Genomic DNA, 21,879 nt, shown 5'->3' with positions numbered 1-21,879 from the left:
GACATGCCCTGACATTTGTGCTTTTTTCAGTTGTTCATAAACATATAAATGACAAAAGTGTCATTACACTGTATTCAGCACAAACTAGGCTACAATAATATATGAGGAACATGTATGTACATGATTGTTTTTTTTGAAGGAATAACATTTATGCGTGGTTATTGAAAAAACAAAAAACTTAAGTCACTGAAATAAGGCCAAAAAAAGTATAGTAAATCTGTGTTTACAATACTTTAGGGTATTGGAGGTTGTAAACTAGAGTTTTTGCTTCAAAATTATGTAAAAATTATGCTGCCTACTCCTTCATATAAAACAATATATTGATTTAGTTTTTGTAAGACACTTTTTGCCAAGAAACACAGTATGCGTGGAGGCGTGAATCACCACTGAATAATGGGCCATTCTCACCTGAGAAGACAAAAGAATTGGATAGTAATGAGCTGAAATGACTTGCATATTAATGAGCCATTTCAGTCAGGTAGGCTGTGAAAAAAACCTTCTGTGATGTCTCAAGCTCATCATGATATATGAAACATACAGAAAATATTATTACAATATAAAGTAATGGTTTTATATTATACTTTAAAATATAATGTATTTCTGTGATGCAAAGAGTCTGAATATAAGCTTTTTAGTTTAAAAATATGCACATTTGGAGAAATGTTGGATTCTCATATGCTTATGTCAATTTTCTATACAGAGGAGTTATATTTATTTAATATTCATTGTTATTACTATGAGCGCTGGTGTTTTCAATTCATCCTTGAAGTCGGAGGGCGCTCTCTGTGCATATTTAGTCCACAAATTCATCTAAAAGAAGAAGAGGCTATTCCATGAATGGAGTTTCCAAGTCATACTGCAGCCGGAGGGCGCTAAAGAAACAAAAACTCATCTGAAATTCATCTATAGAAGAAAAGAAAACAGGAACTAACTGCATGTCTTCTAGAGCTCCCTAACCATCACTTTTACATCCAGATAAACACTTTTCAAGACAATAAATACACGATTGAGACGATGAATGCATGTATTGCCAGTAGTGATTACCCTGGGGCATGTGTCAAAAAGTGATTTATGGCCCCTTTGATTGATGACTTGACAGGTGTGACCTTTTGTCCTTCCGTTTCCGGACTGTGTCAACACAACCTTTGACCCCGATGTCATTGACCTATGACCTCCGGATATTAGGATGAATGTAATGTTGTTTGTGTTTGTCCATCTGGATGTTGACCCGTGAGCTCCGGGAGTGAATGATCGTTTGACCCGGTTGTTTGACCAGATATTTCGGGGGTGTCGCATTCCGTCACAGGGTTATATAAATAGAGGTTCAGACATTCTGCAAAAATGAGAAAAAATAATATTTTACCAATAGGGTCAATGCAATATACGCGCTCTCTCTCTCTCTCTCTCTCTCTCTCTCTCTTTCTCTCTTTCTCGTCACACACGTAATACAGATCTATTTAAAATAAATGAAAATATATTTATATATAATATATTAAACTGAATAATGAACAACATTGGAACAATCCAATCCCTCTCCCACTCTCTCTCGGTCTTTCCAAGTGAGCAGCTCACACCCAGCCAGGCAGTGACAACAATGGGCCATGCTGCATTCTATGGGACACTTAGTCTGTTACCTTTTCCAGAGAAAATGTTCAAAATGTTTAAATATGTTCTTAAAAATCTTTAAAGTTTTAATAAATCTTCCTATAAGGGTGATGCTTAAAATAAATCTCTGTATGTTTAAAAATGAGCTAGGAATATTGAGTGATTTGATTTAAAATGATTCCAGATATAAAGTCTCTATGTGTTGGACATACCCTATTAGGGATGAACATTAGGGATGAGATTTACACACATTACACTGAATAATAATAATCAAACATCTTACTAAATAATATAGTTTTAGCTAGATGAAAATATAAAAAATATCTTACACATCTTACTAAATAATAATGTAGTTTTAGCTGGATGAAAATAATAATATCTTACATTTCCAGGGATCAGGAAATGTAATTCCTTTAAACATCATGAAGTTTTAATACTTATAATCCGCCTCTCTCTCTCTCTCTCTCTCTCTCTCTCGCTCTCTCGCTCTCTCACATACACACACACACACACACACACACACACACACACACATCATGGTGTAAAAACCTTTTCACAGAACAGGATAACACATCGTTCCAATAGACCACCTCATATTAATCCCAATACAATTAGTGACTATTTAAGAATGCCCAAAATGTTTATGGCTTTTTAGAACAATAATCCCAATACAATGGTTGTCTGTTTAAGGATGCCGAAAATGTTTATGGTTTGTTACCACAAACATCCCAATACAATGGTTGTCTGTTTAAGGATGCCGAAAATGTTTATGGTTTGTTACCACAAACATCCCAATACAACAGGCAACTGTTTAACACCGCTGAGATATTTACATAGCGCTGTTCTCACAAGAGACGCGTGAGCCCAGGTGGTCTACCAAGAGAGTTTTGCACGGACCTCTGGCGACATCTTTTGGACACTGATGAAAAGGCCAGTCTGAGCGAAACGTAATGTTAGGTATAATCTGATCTATTTTTTAACAATATATATATATATATATATATATATATATATAGACTCTGTGATCAATCTCCCAACGGATCTGCCATTATATAAAAACAGTAAATTATAATACTATAAGCAATCACAATTATAAGTTATTTGTAATTTTTAATTTTGAATTTGGTAATATCTATCTATCTATCTATCTTATATATATATATATATATATATATATATATATATATATATATATATATATATATGCTTGTTTATAGTTATATGAAAAACTCTGTCAAATGTTTTCATTATTTGAGTAATTTCGTGACGCAACACGGGACCGCCCACCCCTACATCCCCAGCTGGGGTTAAAAGCGGGTCATCCGAGTCCGACTTTCACAGTCTTTTCACATCTTTATTGAAACTCTGCCAGAAGTCTTCCAGAAGCTACTTCGTTGTCCAGAAGAAAATGTTACGAGGTAAGAATATTTCTTTTAATTTTGCTGTCTTGATGTGTTGAAATTGCTATCGTTCATTTTTACTTTACGAGGTTGTTGCGATATAGGATCTTCAAAAAAGCAATGTTTTACTTTTGTCCTCAATATAGCGTGATTGTATTTTTCTACATTACAAATATATCATGATCAAATAATTAAAACATAACTGCATGCGCAGACTTTTATTTACGGTCAATGCCGTTTTCCTGTTCCGGGTTATGCCGTTATCAACTTGGTTTTAAGTAATGATTTTTGGTTCTGATCAGTTTCTGTTACGGTTTTAGTACGATTCAAACATAAATAGTGGTGTTTGATGTGATTTTACACAAATGTTTTAAACGTAATGTACAATGTTTAATGTTTTTCGGGAGTTTTCACTTTTTGGCTACAAGATGGAGCCATTTTGCCACCTGTTTGATTCCCAGTAAATTTAATTCTGGTTTTGGATGCTAAATACAGGCATTTCTGCATGTGCTGTGTTCTTGGTATTTCTACATTTTTAAAAGTAAACATATTATATTGTATTTTGGATTACTGTACATGCTTTAACATGATATGTACATGTTTAATGTTTTTCGGGAGTGCTATTCACTTTTTGGGCACAAGATGGAGCCATTTTGCCACCTGTTTGATTCCCAGTAAATTTAATTCTGGTTTTGGATGCTAAATACAGGCATTTCTGCATGTGCTGTGTTCTTGGTATTTCTACATTTTTTAAAAGTAAACATATTATATTGTATTTTGGATTACTGTACATGCTTTAACATGATATGTACATGTTTAATGTTTTTCGGGAGTGCTATTCACTTTTTGGGCACAAGATGGAGCCATTTTGCCACCTGTTTGATTCCCAGTAAATTTAATTCTGGTTTTGGATGCTAAATACAGGCATTTCTGCATGTGCTGTGTTCTTGGTATTTCTACATTTTTTAAAAGTAAACATATTATATTGTATTTTGGATTACTGTACATGCTTTAACATGATATGTACATGTTTAATGTTTTCGGGAGTGCTATTCACTTTTTGGCTACAAGATGGAGCCATTTTGCCACCTGTTTGATTCCCAGTAAATTTAATTCTGGTTTTGGATGCTAAATACAGGCATTTCTGCATGTGCTGTGTTCTTGGTATTTCTACATTTTTTAAAAGTAAACATATTATATTGTATTTTGGATTACTGTACATGCTTTAACATGATATGTAAATGTTTAATGTTTTTCGGGAGTGCTATTCACTTTTTGGGCACAAGATGGAGCCATTTTGCCACCTGTTTGATTCCCAGTAAATTTAATTCTGGTTTTGGATGCTAAATACAGGCATTTCTGCATATGTTGTGCTAGTTCTTAATAATAATAATAATATGCATAAATATGTGAAATTAGTCTGACATTGAATCAACCGTTTTAACAGGTCTATTTGCCCCGTAGGTTCAAACATCGAACTGAATGCTTTTGATTCAATTGACTTTTGTGAGTAAACATTATTACTTTTACTTCTGTTCATGTAAATTACAAAATTACAAATGTCATCTGTCTTATTTTACAGTAACAACACCAACATTTAACATAGGCGGCGCAGAACCGGGTAAATACATGTTCTCACGTAATATGTAAATCATAAAAATTACAATTGGCATTTGTCTTATTTGCAGTATCAGACCAGGCATTTGTTGCAGAAACCTCAGACATTGGTAAATATATGCTCTCATGTGATATGGTTTTAGTAATGTTTATGTCAAATCAGCATGTCAAATTTTCATATCTATTTTGAAAGTAATTGAAATATGTGATAATATGTTTTGTTTTAATTTAGAATTAATCCAGCTAGTCACACAACCAGGCTTTATAGATCTCACACAAGAGCAAGGAGGGGCCGAAAGGCAGGACCAGGGCGCCACCCCCAGTGAGATCGTATTAAGAAATGGTACCCCGCCTATAACGCCGTCATCAAGAAACAATGACGTTGTAATATCTAACGCAGACGCAATAGACCTTACTTCAGATGAAGATCTTCAGGGTGATGACTACGAACCACCCGCAAAGAAAAGAATCATTGGTGTCGTCACCCCTATGAGGATACATATACCCTCGGTAAATGACGGTAAAGAACATTATTCATTATTTTAGGTTCATTGACTGAAATAATCCTGAAAATATGAAGTATAGGTGAAAATCTTGACGTTATCTGCTATTTTTACAGAAAGACAAACGTCGGCGAGTGTACTAAGATGGTCTGATTCACAGCTAAATGCTTGGGACCAGGCGTCATGGGCAAGCGAAGATGACGCACCAACGAGAGGCGGCCAAACCCCGTATCCATCACAAGAAGAACCAGTAGAACAAGACCAAGAACCTGCACACGAACACACACATGAACAAGAACAAGACCAAGAAGATCAAGAAGAAGAAGGAGAAGACGGCAACGTGTCAGTGGCTTCGAGCAATAGTTCATCTCGAGGTCACCAGCGCAGTGAGCACATTGAAGCAACGCTCAATCATACCCTTACCGAAGTGCTGGCAATACACACGCGTATGGATGGAATTGAAACCCGTTTGGATGATATTATCCGCCTTTTAAATGAGCAGATGACAATGAATGAGAGAGGGTTCGGGTGTGTACTATCTAACGGTAATGAAAATCTGAGAGAGAAAAGACTGATGGTGGATCTTCTATGTGCAACTCACAGAGGTGTACAAGAGATCAGACATTTTCACAATTGAATGTTTGTCTGTTTTATTACACTATGATTTGTATATTCTTTCACCTGTTATGACTTTTAAAATTTCCGTCTGAATGTTTTTATATTTTGTAGCAAACCGTTTTGATACCATTACTGTTTTTGAACAAAATAAATATTAAAATGGCCGATGAGAAATGTTTTTGTGGAGACAAAATGCATTCCTGTCAACCAGACCATTCTCTCACAGAGCTATTACAGCGTGAGCTTGACTTGCATACTGATAACTCTGACCAAAGGTGTGATAGATTACGACAGATGTTAAATATGTATCCAGAATCTGTAGAAATGTCTTTAAATGATGTTTCGTTACAACGTTCTTATAATTTGGATGATTTAGAAATGTTTGTAGCACAATCACACACCGTTGACCTGTGTGATCGATTACAGAGTTTATTAAATGACAACTCCATACCCAACGTACAAGATGGTGCCGGTCTAAATAATGGCTCAAAATGTAATGATCCTACACTCTCCACAGATAGCGGCGGCAATATCCCTCCATCATCTATCGGTGATGCTACCCCTACCGGTACCGAAAATTCTGATCAGCCAACGTCTGACAACTCAGCTCGTCCAACAGGTAATCAGGCTGTTGAACTCCCGTCCAGTAGTATTACCGATAGACCTCAGACACAACGTCCCGACATTGACGCACTGATTAGACACGGTGGTTCCGTAAACGGATATCATGTTTTACCAAGACCACGCTTCAACAGCGTACAATTGCGTAGGACGATGAATCTGAGAGAAATCAACTCTAATGATTTGGCCTCATATCATAATTTTTTACACAATACCTTCAGCGATATAGTGACGTTTGCGCAAGATATTGGTGGAGACGGGTGTGTTATCAATTTATCCATGTCCGCTCCTTCTTTGAGAACTCCCATTAATACTGTTTTAACATCAGGGAGTAATTATGACGTCGGTATGTTTCTGGATCAATTTGAAAAAGTTTTACAGAGTGACGACCAGATATTGATGGATGACTCGGTCGAGATTGATGCGAACATAGCCATTAACAGACAAGGCGGTGGTCGGGTACGGCGCAAACTCACCGATTTGGCTTGTCACGAGGTGATTAAGCGTAAAAAAATGTCGTTATTCTGCCCGTTAAACATCTCGAATAATCTATGTTTCTCCATCTGTCTCGCTCATTTTCTCAACCCCCACTTACCCGAGAGCGAACTAGAAAGAATGGCGACCATTATCCACAACAATGCGGGGTTCTCCATCCACAATAAAATTGGACTGGACAACATAGCGTCGTTCGAAACCCTGTTAGGTATCAAAATCGTCGTTTTTTACAGACCGACCGCCGGTACGATAGAAACATTCAAAAATCAGGATGAACCTCATCCTAAAACAGTATGCCTCTATCTGCATGACGCTCATTACTACATGATACTGAATTTGACGGCATTCATAGGCGCTGATTACATGTGTAAATTTTGTTATAAAGGTTACACAAATCGCAGAGATCATCATTGTAACTACGTATGTAACGTGTGTCATGACCCCGAATGTCACAGATTCCCTAAAAAACCGGTGCACTGTCCCGATTGCCTGCGTTTCTGTAACTCCGCTTACTGCTACGAAATGCATAAAAAACCTACCCCAGATGGAGGTAATCCTCCGTGCGATGTTATAAAATATTGCAAACTATGCAACAGGCGATACACTGTTGCTAGAAAACCGCACGAATGCGCCCCTCATCGATGTGTACATTGTCACGAAGTTCTTCAACCTCTCGGTGTACATAACTGTTTCATACAGCCTCTTACACCCAAGCAACCCTCCACAAATTACATTTTCTACGATTTCGAAACTCGTTATGAAAATGGGAAACACGTCGCCAATTTTGTTTGTGCAATCACTTTTAACGGAAAGAGATTTGTAGCCGACGGCGTCGACTGCATCGCGAAGCTAATCACCCGATTCAGGCAACCCAGATATAAAGGGTACTGTTTCATTGCCCATTACGCGTCTAGATTCGACTCCTTTCTAATTCTGGAGTATTTTTGCAAAGCGGGTCTTAAGCTCGACGTCATAATGCAGGGATGTAAATTAATCTTCATGTATGATGACGCTTTTGACCAGCGGTATATTGACAGCTATGCATTTATCCCAATGGCCCTCTCAAAGATGCCTTCTGCGTTAAACCTGAGCACCGTAGAAAAAGGCTACTTCCCACATCTTTTCAACAGGTCGAAAATGAGAGTTATGTCGGCCCCTACCCTGACAAGAAGTACTACAACTACGATAACATGTCCGATAAGGATCAGGCAAAGTTTGACGCGTGGCACGGCACAACTACTGATAAAGTGTTTAACTTTAAGAACGAGTTGTACGATTACGGCGTGAATGACGTCGTTTTGCTGCGCGAAGGGTGTATGAAATACCGCGAGGCATTCATAGAGTGCACCAAGCTCGATCCATTCGGATTCACGACGTTAGCAAGCTGTAGTATGGGAGTCTTCAAAACACACTATCTCGAAAAAGATACGCTGGCTCTGACGCATAACAATGCATACGTTCAACAGAGTAAGACGTACTCGAGCGCATCGATCGAATGGTTAGAGTTTGTAAAAAAGACTCGAAACGTCGACATTCATCACGCTTTAAACCACGGCGAAGTGTCGGTCGGTCGTTATTTTTTAGACGGCTACTTTGAGCAAAATGGGACTAGGCATGGGTTGGAATACAACGGATGTTTTTACCATGGACATTCGTGTCGCTTTGAACCTCATCAGAGACACCCCCTGTCGGGTGTAACCTATGGGGTTCTCAGGAGACGGTTTGACGACAAGGTTGAAATTCTGCAGAACGCATACGGTTTACAGATGGAAGTGATCTGGGAATGCGAATGGGACAAGATGAAAAAGACTGACCCTGCTGTGATGGAATTTATGAGCACTTATTCCGCCCCAGAGAGGTTGAAGCCGCGAGAGGCGTTGTTCGGCGGACGTACGAACGCATATAAACTCTACCACAAAACGCGCGAAACTGAGAAAATAAGTTACTTGGATTTTACCAGTTTATACCCGTTTTGTCAGGCTAGAAAAAGCTATCCGATCGGTCATCCTCAAATCATTTTCAAAGATTTTGAACCTATCGAAAATTATTACGGTTTAATAAAAGCTACCGTCTACCCTCCGCGCAAATTATTGCATCCTGTTCTCCCTTACAGATGCAACGGTAAACTGATGTTCCCGTTATGTCGCACATGCGCTTGCGATCAAAACCAAACAACAAACTGCGACCACAACGACGAGGAGAGGGCGCTCGAGGGGTGTTGGGTCAGTATCGAACTTTTAAAAGCCATCGAGAAGGGGTACGTCGTCGCGAAAATAGACGAGGTATGGCACTTTCCGCAACAATCAGACACATTGTTTAGCGAATACGTAAAGACGTTTTTGCGGTTGAAACAACAAGCATCGGGGTACCCGTCAAACGTTGTCACAGACAGTGACAAAGAGACTTACATTCAGAGTTATTTTGAAAAAGAGGGGATACAACTTGATCCTGAACATATCAATCATAACCCCGCACAGAGGTCCATCAACAAATTACTGTTAAACAGCCTTTGGGGGAGGTTCTCGATGAGGGAGGGGCTACCTCAAACCACGCTCGTGAACGATCCCGAACTTTTCACCAGAATAGTTTTTGGCGAAACCGAGACCATGACATATTTCACTTTTGTCTCGGACGACGTAGCGCTTGTCCAACATCGTCCTAAAAAGGGAGACGTTGTTGAGACTCGTGACATTAATGTATTTGTAGGTGCGTTTACAACCGCGCACGCTCGGTTGGAATTGTACCAACTCATGGACAAACTAGGCGACCGTCTCTTGTACTCCGACACAGACAGCGTCATTTTTGTGTCTAGGGACGGTGACTGGGAGCCACCTCTGGGTGATTATTTGGGGGAGCTGACAAATGAGATAGATGACGGTGATTATATCACAGAGTTTTGCTCCAGCGGCCCAAAATCTTACGGTTATCGCACGGCCAAAGGTAAAGTGTGCATGAAAGCTAAGGGTATAACGTTGAACGCTAAAAATTCCCAAGCCATCTGTCTGGATAGCCTTATCGGTCTGGTTGACGGTTATGTGACTTTGTCTGATGATACGCAATACATCCTGGCTCACACTGAAAACATTGTGAGGAATAAAAAGACGCTCACTTTGCATAACAAGTCAGTCGTTAAAAGGTTTAAGGTGGTGTATAATAAGCGCAGACTTCTGTCCGACTTCACCACCCTTCCTTATGGCTACTGAACCTACGATGCACAGAGGGTCCCGGGATGTTTCTGATTTTGATTTCAGACTTCAGTTCCCATTCAGTTGTGTGATAAGTGGACCTTCAAATTCAGGGAAGAGTTATTTTGTAAAAAAACTGTTGGAAAATGGCATGAATTTGATTTCTAAAAAAATTGAAAACATTGTTTTTTTGTATGATTGCTGGCAACCATTGTACGATGAATTACTTAAATTGTATGACATTAAATTTGTGGAAGGAATTCCCCCGTGTCTGGATGATGATGATTTACTACCTGTCAGTAAAACCAACCTACTCATTTTGGATGATTTGATGGGAGTGGCCTGCGGGAACAAGTCTGTCGAAAAGGCCTTTACGCAATTTGTGCACCACCGCAATCTCAGCGTTATATACATCACTCAAAACTTATTTGTCCAAGGTAAATCCAGCAGGACCATTAGCTTAAACACAAATTACTTAATTCTGTTTAAAAACCCGCGGGATGCCAATCAAGTGGCTGTGCTAGGACGGCAGATGTACCCCGGAAACGCCAAATACTTCATGGAGTGTTATCAAGATGCTACGAGTCAACCTTTCGGCTATCTAATGATAGACTATAAAGCAAAAACTCCTGAACAATTTCGCCTCAGAACGGGGTTGCTTTCCAACCACCAAGTGGTTTATCTCCAGAAAAAACGAAGGACGTGACAGTCGCTATGTCGGCCAGACTTTGTAAACATCTCCCGCTATTAAAACTGCTACATAAATCGACGCCTAAACAACGCCGTCTTATTTTACAATCGGCATCCGACGAACTCATTTTAACATTGTGCGAAGTCGCTCTTAACATACTCTATGGCACGATTCCTATCAACCGTCAGCAGTACGAAAAACTGAAGAGGAGGAAATCGGAAATTAAATTTGTTACCAATAAAAAAATTGGTATATCTGCCAAGAAGCGCATTTTCAACCAGACTGGCGGTTTTCTTTTACCTCTCCTGAGTGTCGCTGTGCCCTTTATTTCAAGCTTAATAGCGTCTAGACAGGGCTGACGATGGAATACGCCGAGAAGATGTATTTAGTGCCTCAACACCAACTGGAAAAGCTGAGAAATGAAAATGTTCGTGAGAATATTCAACAGACCGTTGAGAACGATCTGGATACAACCATAAGAAGTATTCTACAGAGGTCTGATTTGAATCAATACGAAAAAGCCAAACTCTATACAAACACCCTGAGCAGGTTTTTGGCACTCGTTAAACAAGGCAATCGTGAGAGTAGCGTTTTAACCCTTTCACTACCTCATTCCGAGCCCACCCATAAAGACGACCGCGGTCCTACCGACGATGGCCACAACGGCAATGTGGAAGATGTCGCGACCGAAGTTCTGAAGAATGTACCATCAAGGAGCGCGAAAAATACGCGCTACATATTAGACAAAATGTCTAAAGCTAAAGAGATCAGCGATTGGAACGAGTCGGGGGAGTTTGTGTTCAAGGGTAAAGTTATACCGGGGTCACACATGTTTGATTTGATAAAAAATATCACTGCTCCGCACAAGGTACGGGATGACCAAAGACCCGTAGGATGGACCAAGTTTCTACAAGCATTTGGGGAATTAAACATTCCATTTTCTACAGTGCCGAATCATCATGTTAGACAAACGATTCATTCTTTAAAGAGTAAACCACGCGCCGACGGCACTGAGTATGGTCCCCAAGCTAAAAAGCCAAAAAAGAAAAAATTCCCCCACTCATCGTCTCCGCGATCAGAGGATTCATCGTTTAAGTCGCATTCTTTCGATCGTGGACAGTGATATCAAAATCGTCGTTTTTTACAGACCGACCGCCGGTACGATAGAAACATTCAAAAATCAGGATGAACCTCATCCTAAAACAGTATGCCTCTATCTGCATGACGCTCATTACTACATGATACTGAATTTGACGGCATTCATAGGCGCTGATTACGTGTGTGAATTTTGTTATAAAGGTTACACAAATCGCAGAGATCATCATTGTAACTACGTATGTAACGTGTGTCATGACCCCGAATGTCACAGATTCCCTAAAAAACCGGTGCACTGTCCCGATTGCCTGCGTTTCTGTAACTCCGCTTACTGCTACGAGAATGCATAAAAAACCTACCCCAGATGGAGGTAATCCTCCGTGCGATGTTATAAAATATTGCAAACTATGCAACAGGCGATACACTGTTGCTAGAAAACCGCACGAATGCGCCCCTCATCGATGTGTACATTGTCACGAAGTTCTTCAACCTCTCGGTGTACATAACTGTTTCATACAGCCTCTTACACCCAAGCAACCCTCCACAAATTACATTTTCTACGATTTCGAAACTCGTTATGAAAATGGGAAACACGTCGCCAATTTTGTTTGCGCAATCACTTTTAACGGAAAGAGATTTGTAGCCGAAGGCGTCGACTGCATCGCGAAGCTAATCACCCGATTCAGGCAACCCAGATATAAAGGGTACTGTTTCATTGCCCATTACGCGTCTAGATTCGACTCCTTTCTAATTCTGGAGTATTTTTGCAAAGCGGGTCTTAAGCTCGACGTCATAATGCAGGGATGTAAATTAATCTTCATGTATGATGACGCTTTTGACCAGCGGTATATTGACAGCTATGCATTTATCCCAATGGCCCTCTCAAAGATGCCTTCTGCGTTAAACCTGAGCACCGTAGAAAAAGGCTACTTCCCACATCTTTTCAACAGAGTCGAAAATGAGAGTTATGTCGGCCCCTACCCTGACAAGAAGTACTACAACTACGATAACATGTCCGATAAGGATCAGGCAAAGTTTGACGCGTGGTACGGCACAACTACTGATAAAGTGTTTAACTTTAAGAACGAGTTGTACGATTACGGCGTGAATGACGTCGTTTTGCTGCGCGAAGGGTGTATGAAATACCGCGAGGCATTCATAGAGTGCACCAAGCTCGATCCATTCGGATTCACGACGTTAGCAAGCTGTAGTATGGGAGTCTTCAAAACACACTATCTCGAAAAAGATACGCTGGCTCTGACGCATAACAATGCATACGTTCAACAGAGTAAGACGTACTCGAGCGCATCGATCGAATGGTTAGAGTTTGTAAAAAAGACTCGAAACGTCGACATTCATCACGCTTTAAACCACGGCGAAGTGTCGGTCGGTCGTTATTTTTTAGACGGCTACTTTGAGCAAAATGGGACTAGGCATGGGTTGGAATACAACGGATGTTTTTACCATGGACATTCGTGTCGCTTTGAACCTCATCAGAGACACCCCCTGTCGGGTGTAACCTATGGGGTTCTCAGGAGACAGGTTTGACGACAAGGTTGAAATTCTGCAGAACGCATACGGTTTACAGATGGAAGTGATCTGGGAATGCGAATGGGACAAGATGAAAAAGACTGACCCTGCTGTGATGGAATTTATGAGCACTTATTCCGCCCCAGAGAGGTTGAAGCCGCGAGAGGCGTTGTTCGGCGGACGTACGAACGCATATAAACTCTACCACAAAACGCGCGAAACTGAGAAAATAAGTTACTTGGATTTTACCAGTTTATACCCGTTTTGTCAGGCTAGAAAAAGCTATCCGATCGGTCATCCTCAAATCATTTTCAAAGATTTTGAACCTATCGAAAATTATTACGGTTTAATAAAAGCTACCGTCTACCCTCCGCGCAAATTATTGCATCCTGTTCTCCCTTACAGATGCAACGGTAAACTGATGTTCCCGTTATGTCGCACATGCGCTTGCGATCAAAACCAAACAACAAACTGCGACCACAACGACGAGGAGAGGGCGCTCGAGGGGTGTTGGGTCAGTATCGAACTTTTAAAAGCCATCGAGAAGGGGTACGTCGTCGCGAAAATAGACGAGGTATGGCACTTTCCGCAACAATCAGACACATTGTTTAGCGAATACGTAAAGACGTTTTTGCGGTTGAAACAACAAGCATCGGGGTACCCGTCAAACGTTGTCACAGACAGTGACAAAGAGACTTACATTCAGAGTTATTTTGAAAAAGAGGGGATACAACTTGATCCTGAACATATCAATCATAACCCCGCACAGAGGTCCATCAACAAATTACTGTTAAACAGCCTTTGGGGGAGGTTCTCGATGAGGGAGGGGCTACCTCAAACCACGCTCGTGAACGATCCCGAACTTTTCACCAGAATAGTTTTTGGCGAAACCGAGACCATGACATATTTCACTTTTGTCTCGGACGACGTAGCGCTTGTCCAACATCGTCCTAAAAAGGGAGACGTTGTTGAGACTCGTGACATTAATGTATTTGTAGGTGCGTTTACAACCGCGCACGCTCGGTTGGAATTGTACCAACTCATGGACAAACTAGGCGACCGTCTCTTGTACTCCGACACAGACAGCGTCATTTTTGTGTCTAGGGACGGTGACTGGGAGCCACCTCTGGGTGATTATTTGGGGGAGCTGACAAATGAGATAGATGACGGTGATTATATCACAGAGTTTTGCTCCAGCGGCCCAAAATCTTACGGTTATCGCACGGCCAAAGGTAAAGTGTGCATGAAAGCTAAGGGTATAACGTTGAACGCTAAAAATTCCCAAGCCATCTGTCTGGATAGCCTTATCGGTCTGGTTGACGGTTATGTGACTTTGTCTGATGATACGCAATACATCCTGGCTCACACTGAAAACATTGTGAGGAATAAAAAGACGCTCACTTTGCATAACAAGTCAGTCGTTAAAAGGTTTAAGGTGGTGTATAATAAGCGCAGACTTCTGTCCGACTTCACCACCCTTCCTTATGGCTACTGAACCTACGATGCACAGAGGGTCCCGGGATGTTTCTGATTTTGATTTCAGACTTCAGTTCCCATTCAGTTGTGTGATAAGTGGACCTTCAAATTCAGGGAAGAGTTATTTTGTAAAAAAACTGTTGGAAAATGGCATGAATTTGATTTCTAAAAAAATTGAAAACATTGTTTTTTTGTATGATTGCTGGCAACCATTGTACGATGAATTACTTAAATTGTATGACATTAAATTTGTGGAAGGAATTCCCCCGTGTCTGGATGATGATGATTTACTACCTGTCAGTAAAACCAACCTACTCATTTTGGATGATTTGATGGGAGTGGCCTGCGGGAACAAGTCTGTCGAAAAGGCCTTTACGCAATTTGTGCACCACCGCAATCTCAGCGTTATATACATCACTCAAAACTTATTTGTCCAAGGTAAATCCAGCAGGACCATTAGCTTAAACACAAATTACTTAATTCTGTTTAAAAACCCGCGGGATGCCAATCAAGTGGCTGTGCTAGGACGGCAGATGTACCCCGGAAACGCCAAATACTTCATGGAGTGTTATCAAGATGCTACGAGTCAACCTTTCGGCTATCTAATGATAGACTATAAAGCAAAAACTCCTGAACAATTTCGCCTCAGAACGGGGTTGCTTTCCAACCACCAAGTGGTTTATCTCCAGAAAAAACGAAGGACGTGACAGTCGCTATGTCGGCCAGACTTTGTAAACATCTCCCGCTATTAAAACTGCTACATAAATCGACGCCTAAACAACGCCGTCTTATTTTACAATCGGCATCCGACGAACTCATTTTAACATTGTGCGAAGTCGCTCTTAACATACTCTATGGCACGATTCCTATCAACCGTCAGCAGTACGAAAAACTGAAGAGGAGGAAATCGGAAATTAAATTTGTTACCAATAAAAAAATTGGTATATCTGCCAAGAAGCGCATTTTCAACCAGACTGGCGGTTTTCTTTTACCTCTCCTGAGTGTCGCTGTGCCCTTTATTTCAAGCTTAATAGCGTCTAGACAGGGCTGACGATGGAATACGCCGAGAAGATGTATTTAGTGCCTCAACACCAACTGGAAAAGCTGAGAAATGAAAATGTTCGTGAGAATATTCAACAGACCGTTGAGAACGATCTGGATACAACCATAAGAAGTATTCTACAGAGGTCTGATTTGAATCAATACGAAAAAGCCAAACTCTATACAAACACCCTGAGCAGGTTTTTGGCACTCGTTAAACAAGGCAATCGTGAGAGTAGCGTTTTAACCCTTTCACTACCTCATTCCGAGCCCACCCATAAAGACGACCGCGGTCCTACCGACGATGGCCACAACGGCAATGTGGAAGATGTCGCGACCGAAGTTCTGAAGAATGTACCATCAAGGAGCGCGAAAAATACGCGCTACATATTAGACAAAATGTCTAAAGCTAAAGAGATCAGCGATTGGAACGAGTCGGGGGAGTTTGTGTTCAAGGGTAAAGTTATACCGGGGTCACACATGTTTGATTTGATAAAAAATATCACTGCTCCGCACAAGGTACGGGATGACCAAAGACCCGTAGGATGGACCAAGTTTCTACAAGCATTTGGGGAATTAAACATTCCATTTTCTACAGTGCCGAATCATCATGTTAGACAAACGATTAATTCTTTAAAGAGTAAACCACGCGCCGACGGCACTGAGTATGGTCCCCAAGCTAAAAAGCCAAAAAAGAAAAAATTCCCCCACTCATCGTCTCCGCGATCAGAGGATTCATCGTTTAAGTCGCATTCTTTCGATCGTGGACAGTGGTTAGAATTTTAAGGTTTCTTTATTTTGTTAATATTGGAATAACTAAATGCACTGTTCATGTACCGGATGTTTGCATGTAAAATAAAAGACAAGAGAAAGATTCCCGTTTAAGCGTTTTTATTCGTTTATATACTAAACAATCACATTGTTAATTTGATCAATCAACCACAGTCCGTAGAAGTATTACAAGATTGTACACATTGAATACACAGACTTAATTTTTCATTACAAACATTCGGCCTTAATCTTTTCACAAAGAGCCTGACCATTTTATCATTTTTAATATAATCGTCGCTGTAGAGCCTCAGCACATTGTCATAGTCGACACCTCTGGCCATGTGGTACAGAAAAAACACGCAGTGCTGTCCGCACGCATCCGATGTAAAATCTTGGACTCGTCTGGCTGAATATAGGGTGGTAGCGGAGTTGGTTGTTAGAAATGTTTTGATGGTGGGTGGAAAGAGATCACTGTCCGGAGGGTTGCCATAACTATCGAAAAAACAACTAGGTCCGTCCTCATCCAAATAAACAGCGGTCCAGTGTTCGCCCGGCATGTGGGCCGGATCCGTATTAATTATCGTCATTGCAGGTAAGTTCGTTATCGGTACCGTAGGGAGTTGATCACACGGTAGAACACCGATAAAATGTGGTTTGCACATGATTTTTTCCATGACGGCGGTGAGTTGTACCGTGTTCATTTCAATAGTAATCGACCAGAACCTGTCTGCGGTTAGAGAGCTCCACGATGCTGTCAAAAACTGCGTAAACTATTAAATTAATAGTGCGCGGCAGTGGGTTTTTGAAACGGGCTTCGAGTCTGATGTTACCCGACTTGACGAGGGAGATGTGCTGACCGCAGTCTTCATCAGGTGTGAGGTTAAAGGCGTAAAGCGCGTATCCGTTCAGAAAATCATCGCGGTCGATAGATAACGGTTGGTTTTTAAGATGTCTACCCGTTGCCATAGCCAGCTGGTAAAATTCACGTACCGCCAGCCCCGCTGCAAAATCGGGTTGCAGCGGCTTTGCAGGGAATTGCTGTCCGTCGACGTAGACTGCCAGGTACTCCAAGTCATAATGTTTAAATGCAAAGGGGTTTTTCCCATAGTTTCCAGTGAATGAATCGTTATCAACCATAGCCAGAACTAAAGATTTTGGCAGTGTTCCTAAAAACAAATTTTCTTGATTTGAAACACGGCTGCCGGCCGGTATGGAGAAATTTTTTAGGCATACCCTGTCTATAGGGTACTTGGCCGTAGCCCCGAGTAAGGCCTGCGCGTGTCCTAGTCTAACGGATGGTGATACGGACACTTTCTTGACAAACAGTGACGCAGTCATGATTTTTAATTTGTAAGCGGGGTCACCAGTTTTCATCAGACAGAATTCATCCTTGCCTCTGATCATGCGAATTTTAATGTCAACGCCGTTCAGCATTAATTTTTCTTGAAAGAAAATGTCGCTGTGAATCGGCGCAAGTAGCTCGACAGTCTTGCTTTCGCTTGTGTATCGAGCTCTTTTTGTCAAGCCGGCGTTAGCGCCCGCGGGATCCGCCACGTCCATCTGACCGGCTGTATCTTTGTAAAACAGCCCCGCGGAGAAGAGTGATTCCAGCGCATCTTTACCGTAATTAATGAGGCTCTCGATTATGGCCCGGTATGGATAGGTACTCGAACTCTGAGATATCAGCCGATCACCAAGACTGACGTCGACTTGCGAAAATATAGTTGCTCCGGGGTAATTTATTAGACCGACCTTTGCGTCGTCCGCTAGGTCGCTGCCATCAGGGGCTGTGATTTTAAGCCGTAGATACACCAAGGTGTTATTTAGGTCCAAATAATCCTCGCCGGTTCCGGCGATAAAAAACTCCAACGGAGCAGAGTCCGATATAGCCGATAATGGAGGAACTTCTAAATAGCTGTTTTTCTCAATAACAGTTTGCGTTAGCGGGACCGTGAATAGGTCCAATTCAGACTTGATGCACTCGCCTGACATGCGGTGTAGTAAGGCCATGTTAGAAAATGGTTCGCTTAACTGATACGTTACGCTTCACAGACTTCTTACGCTTTCTACTACCGACTGCTAACTTCTTGAAGGAACGGGCTGTTTTCTTCTTTTTTGTCACGGTACGACCACGCCTCCTTATACCCGGAGGTTTAGATAGACTCTTTCGTGCCATTACCATCAAGCCTGATCCGCCTTGCGGTTTAGAGTCGTCGTTATTTGATCTCGACAGAGCGTTCGAGACTACGTCTGTCACTATATTTTTGGCTGCCGATTTTAGGTGAGGTTTGGCAATGCTGAACCCTCTTTTGAGAAATGGTATGGCCATCCTAAACAAACCTCTGAACAATCCACCAAGACCGGCCCCATACATAACTCCGCCCCCTGCGTATCCTGGCAGACCTCCGCCGGCCTGATTTCGGTAATAATTGACATATTCCGCAGCGTTCGTCTCACGGGGGTTATAATAATTCATTTTAAAGAATAGAATGTTTCGACGGTTTAAAGTGAAGTTTTACAACAACTTTTCCGTAAGAAAATGGTATTTCGCAGTTATGATCGTCCTTCAATTCCACGACAATGTCCGTGATGAGCTCCTTGTTGACCGGTACGTAATGAGGTTTGTCGTATCTAACACTAACCGTTTCCTTGTTTTCACCCGATATATGTACGCATCTCAAAAGGGGGACGTGCGAATCCCCGACGGCCTGATATTGGATAATGTCTGTGTAAACGTAGATCGTATAGAGACCCGCGTTAATATCAGCCTGATAAGGGGCGTATGTATTAACACTCGTTGTAAAATCAGCTTCAGCATGGTAGTCCGCACGTCCGAGAGGATCATCCGGCTTCACCCCTAAAATAGTGGCGAGTTTTCCATAGAACCCTACCGCTATGTTACGTATTGCCACTAGATACACCTTGTTTCTCAATTCATCATAACGCAGTTCTCCGTTCTTTGCAAGAACCTTATTTACCCCAAGGATTACATCGTAAATGGTCGCGTAGTATCCACCATTTATTTTTAATTCCTTCCTTACAGTAGTCCCCGATATCTTTCTAATCTTTTTCTTTTCCCCCGGTTTATCTCCTTCCTTTTCCGTCGGGAGTGGGGCCTTGTAAAGCGTGAAACCCCCATCCTTATCACTTAAGGTGTACCAACTTTTAGGATATTCAATTTCAGCAAGCGCAACATCCCATTTTCCTTTCAAGTTGATGGTTGTAGATAGCCTCGTTCTGTAACTAGATATACGGTTTTCAGGATAGACGTCCAAAGATGCGTTGCACGGCAACGTAACATAGAAACCTTGATCTTCCATGATAGTAGCCTTTACATGAATGAACCGATCCGTAATGAGTTTACGCGTTTTAAGGCTTTTGCAAATCCACCAGAGTTTTTTTGTCAATATAGCTATTAAATTTCGACGGCCATCCTAACCATTTCACTAAAACGAGCGTAGACCTCCCCTGTTTTTTCTCCCCTAAAACCTTTTCCACCTTAAACGACTTGTTTTTGCTCACAATGATCTTTTGTAGCTCTTTTTCATAAAAAACTCCGTCGATGATCTCACCGTCGTAATCAGATAGTCTGTAGACAGGTGGTTGACGAGGAATGCATGCGGATATTGTGAAAAATTCCTCCGTGTAGTTCTGCTCATACCCTTTGGCGAATGGCCCTCTCACTTTAGAGATCCTAACAAGATCTCCGACTTTATATTTAAATAAAACCTTTTCATTCTTCTTTATATCACCGTACAAGTTTTGAAACACACTCGCCTCATTTTCTTTGTTGACGTCCAAAGGTCGCATCCTAATACTCCGGTGATAACTGCTGTTGTACCCCTCCATAATATCTTGTAAAACATCTATGTACCGGTGGGAGTTTGTGGCCGTTAAAAATCTCCACATACGACTTTTTAATGTTCGATTAAAACGCTCCACGACGCTAGCTTTCAAATCCGTAGCCGTTGCGAAATGAGTGATGTTATGCTTTTTCATTAAGTCTTGAAAACGCTTGTTAAAAAATTCCGTCCCCTGATCAGTCTGTAATTTCTGCGGTACACGTCGCTCTTTGAGTATAGACTCAAACGCCTTAGTGACCTCTGCACCGCTTTTATTCTTTAGTACACGACACCACGCATACTTGCTAAATACATCGATGCAAGTCAACAAATATTTATTATTATCATTATCCTTGGAATACGCAGTCATATCAACGAGATCCGCTTGGAACTGCGCGTCGATACCATAAACCACAACTCTATTGCGTTTGTATTTCACAGGCGCGGTTCTGTGTAATGTGTAAGCGTCCTCACCGGCAAGCCAATCTGAAACCTCTTTATCGCTTAGACGGACGCCACTATCCTTAAAGACCGCGTCTTTTAGGCGTTTTTTCCCCCCTAATGATCCGGGGTTGGAAGGTGTATAATAAGCATCTTTCATGAGCTCTGCCATGTTATCGGCTCAACCTTTTGCAAAAGAATAAGACAAAGGCTGGTATGCGTTAAACTTTTTATTAAAAATCGTTACAGGATATATGATAGGATATATATGATAATGACAACTATCTCAAAGTAATAAAACAAGAAAATATACATGATAGGATATATGATAGCTATCTCCGAGTAATAAGACAATAAAATAAGAAAGACAAGGTATTACATGCAGAGTATGAAGAGTAAAATTTTGTTAGATACACTCTAACCAGAAAAGAAATTCACGACATGTCTTTAAATCACAATCTAAGAAATGATCAACCGCTGTTTCAATAAAAGGATTTACATCGAAATCAGCATCTTTTAACACCAACTCCTCACAAACATCAGTTACAAAGGCACAGATACATGTGATGTCGGCAAAACGCAACTCTGCTTCACACACTATATCCAGAACGTTTCTTAAAACAGAAAGCGGTTCATCGTTATTGGCACATTCGGTGATCATTTTACCCCATGTACATATCACTCCTCGAGCATTTTTCATTACTTTCTTGAGATTCTTTACACGCTTATCTTCATCATCATTATCATCATCTTCTTCTTCTTCTTCATCATCAGAATTTGAAAATATGATCACTTCTTCCAGCAATCTCTCGAGTTCTCTTCTGTAATGTTCTTTGAACATATTTCCCATAAAATCTTTTAGGCTATATACCAGACCCATGTTGTTAGTGTCGGTGGTGCTGCTGACGGTTTCTTGGTTACTCTCCATCCGTAAGGGGTTTACCCGAC

At 41.1% G+C, this 21,879-nt stretch overlaps 2 protein-coding genes across 4 annotated transcripts in view; both read left to right on the top strand.

Moving 5' to 3' along the window:
- The window catches only part of LOC125262962 (tripartite motif-containing protein 16-like), a 74,274-nt gene that overhangs the window by 4,123 nt on the left and 48,272 nt on the right, over positions 1-21,879 (top strand). The window lies entirely within an intron of this gene.
- Positions 4,079-6,252, top strand: LOC125262973. 3 transcript variants are annotated; one of them, XR_007183672.1, is made up of 3 exons: positions 4,079-4,732; positions 4,855-5,142; positions 5,242-6,252. XR_007183672.1 is itself a non-coding variant. In XM_048181822.1 (3 exons), exons 2-3 carry the CDS (start codon positions 4,836-4,838, stop codon positions 5,760-5,762), a joined length of 828 nt encoding a protein of 275 aa, XP_048037779.1. In that variant the 5' UTR covers positions 4,079-4,511; positions 4,588-4,835; the 3' UTR covers positions 5,763-6,252. The 3 variants fall into 3 exon arrangements, 2 of the variants coding, with proteins under 2 accessions (XP_048037779.1, XP_048037772.1); XM_048181822.1 differs by having other exon boundaries at positions 4,079-4,511; positions 4,588-5,142; XM_048181815.1 differs by having other exon boundaries at positions 4,079-5,142.

Source organism: Megalobrama amblycephala, linkage group LG1, assembly GCF_018812025.1.
Source record: "Megalobrama amblycephala isolate DHTTF-2021 linkage group LG1, ASM1881202v1, whole genome shotgun sequence".
In the NCBI taxonomy this organism is placed as follows: domain Eukaryota; kingdom Metazoa; phylum Chordata; class Actinopteri; order Cypriniformes; family Xenocyprididae; genus Megalobrama; species Megalobrama amblycephala.
The sequence above is the reverse complement of the archived record's forward strand: the minus strand, read 5'-3'. Positions and strand labels throughout refer to the sequence as shown.

What these genes read in the sequence shown, in the direction of transcription:
- LOC125262973 (XM_048181822.1), top strand. Translation starts at nt 4,836, where the DNA reads ATGTTTTGTTTTAATTTAGAATTAATCCAGCTAGTCACACAACCAGGC. An exon ending in TATACCCTCGGTAAATGACG is followed by an intron (nt 5,143 to 5,241) that starts GTAAAGAACATT and finishes CTATTTTTACAG; the next exon opens with AAAGACAAACGTCGGCGAGT.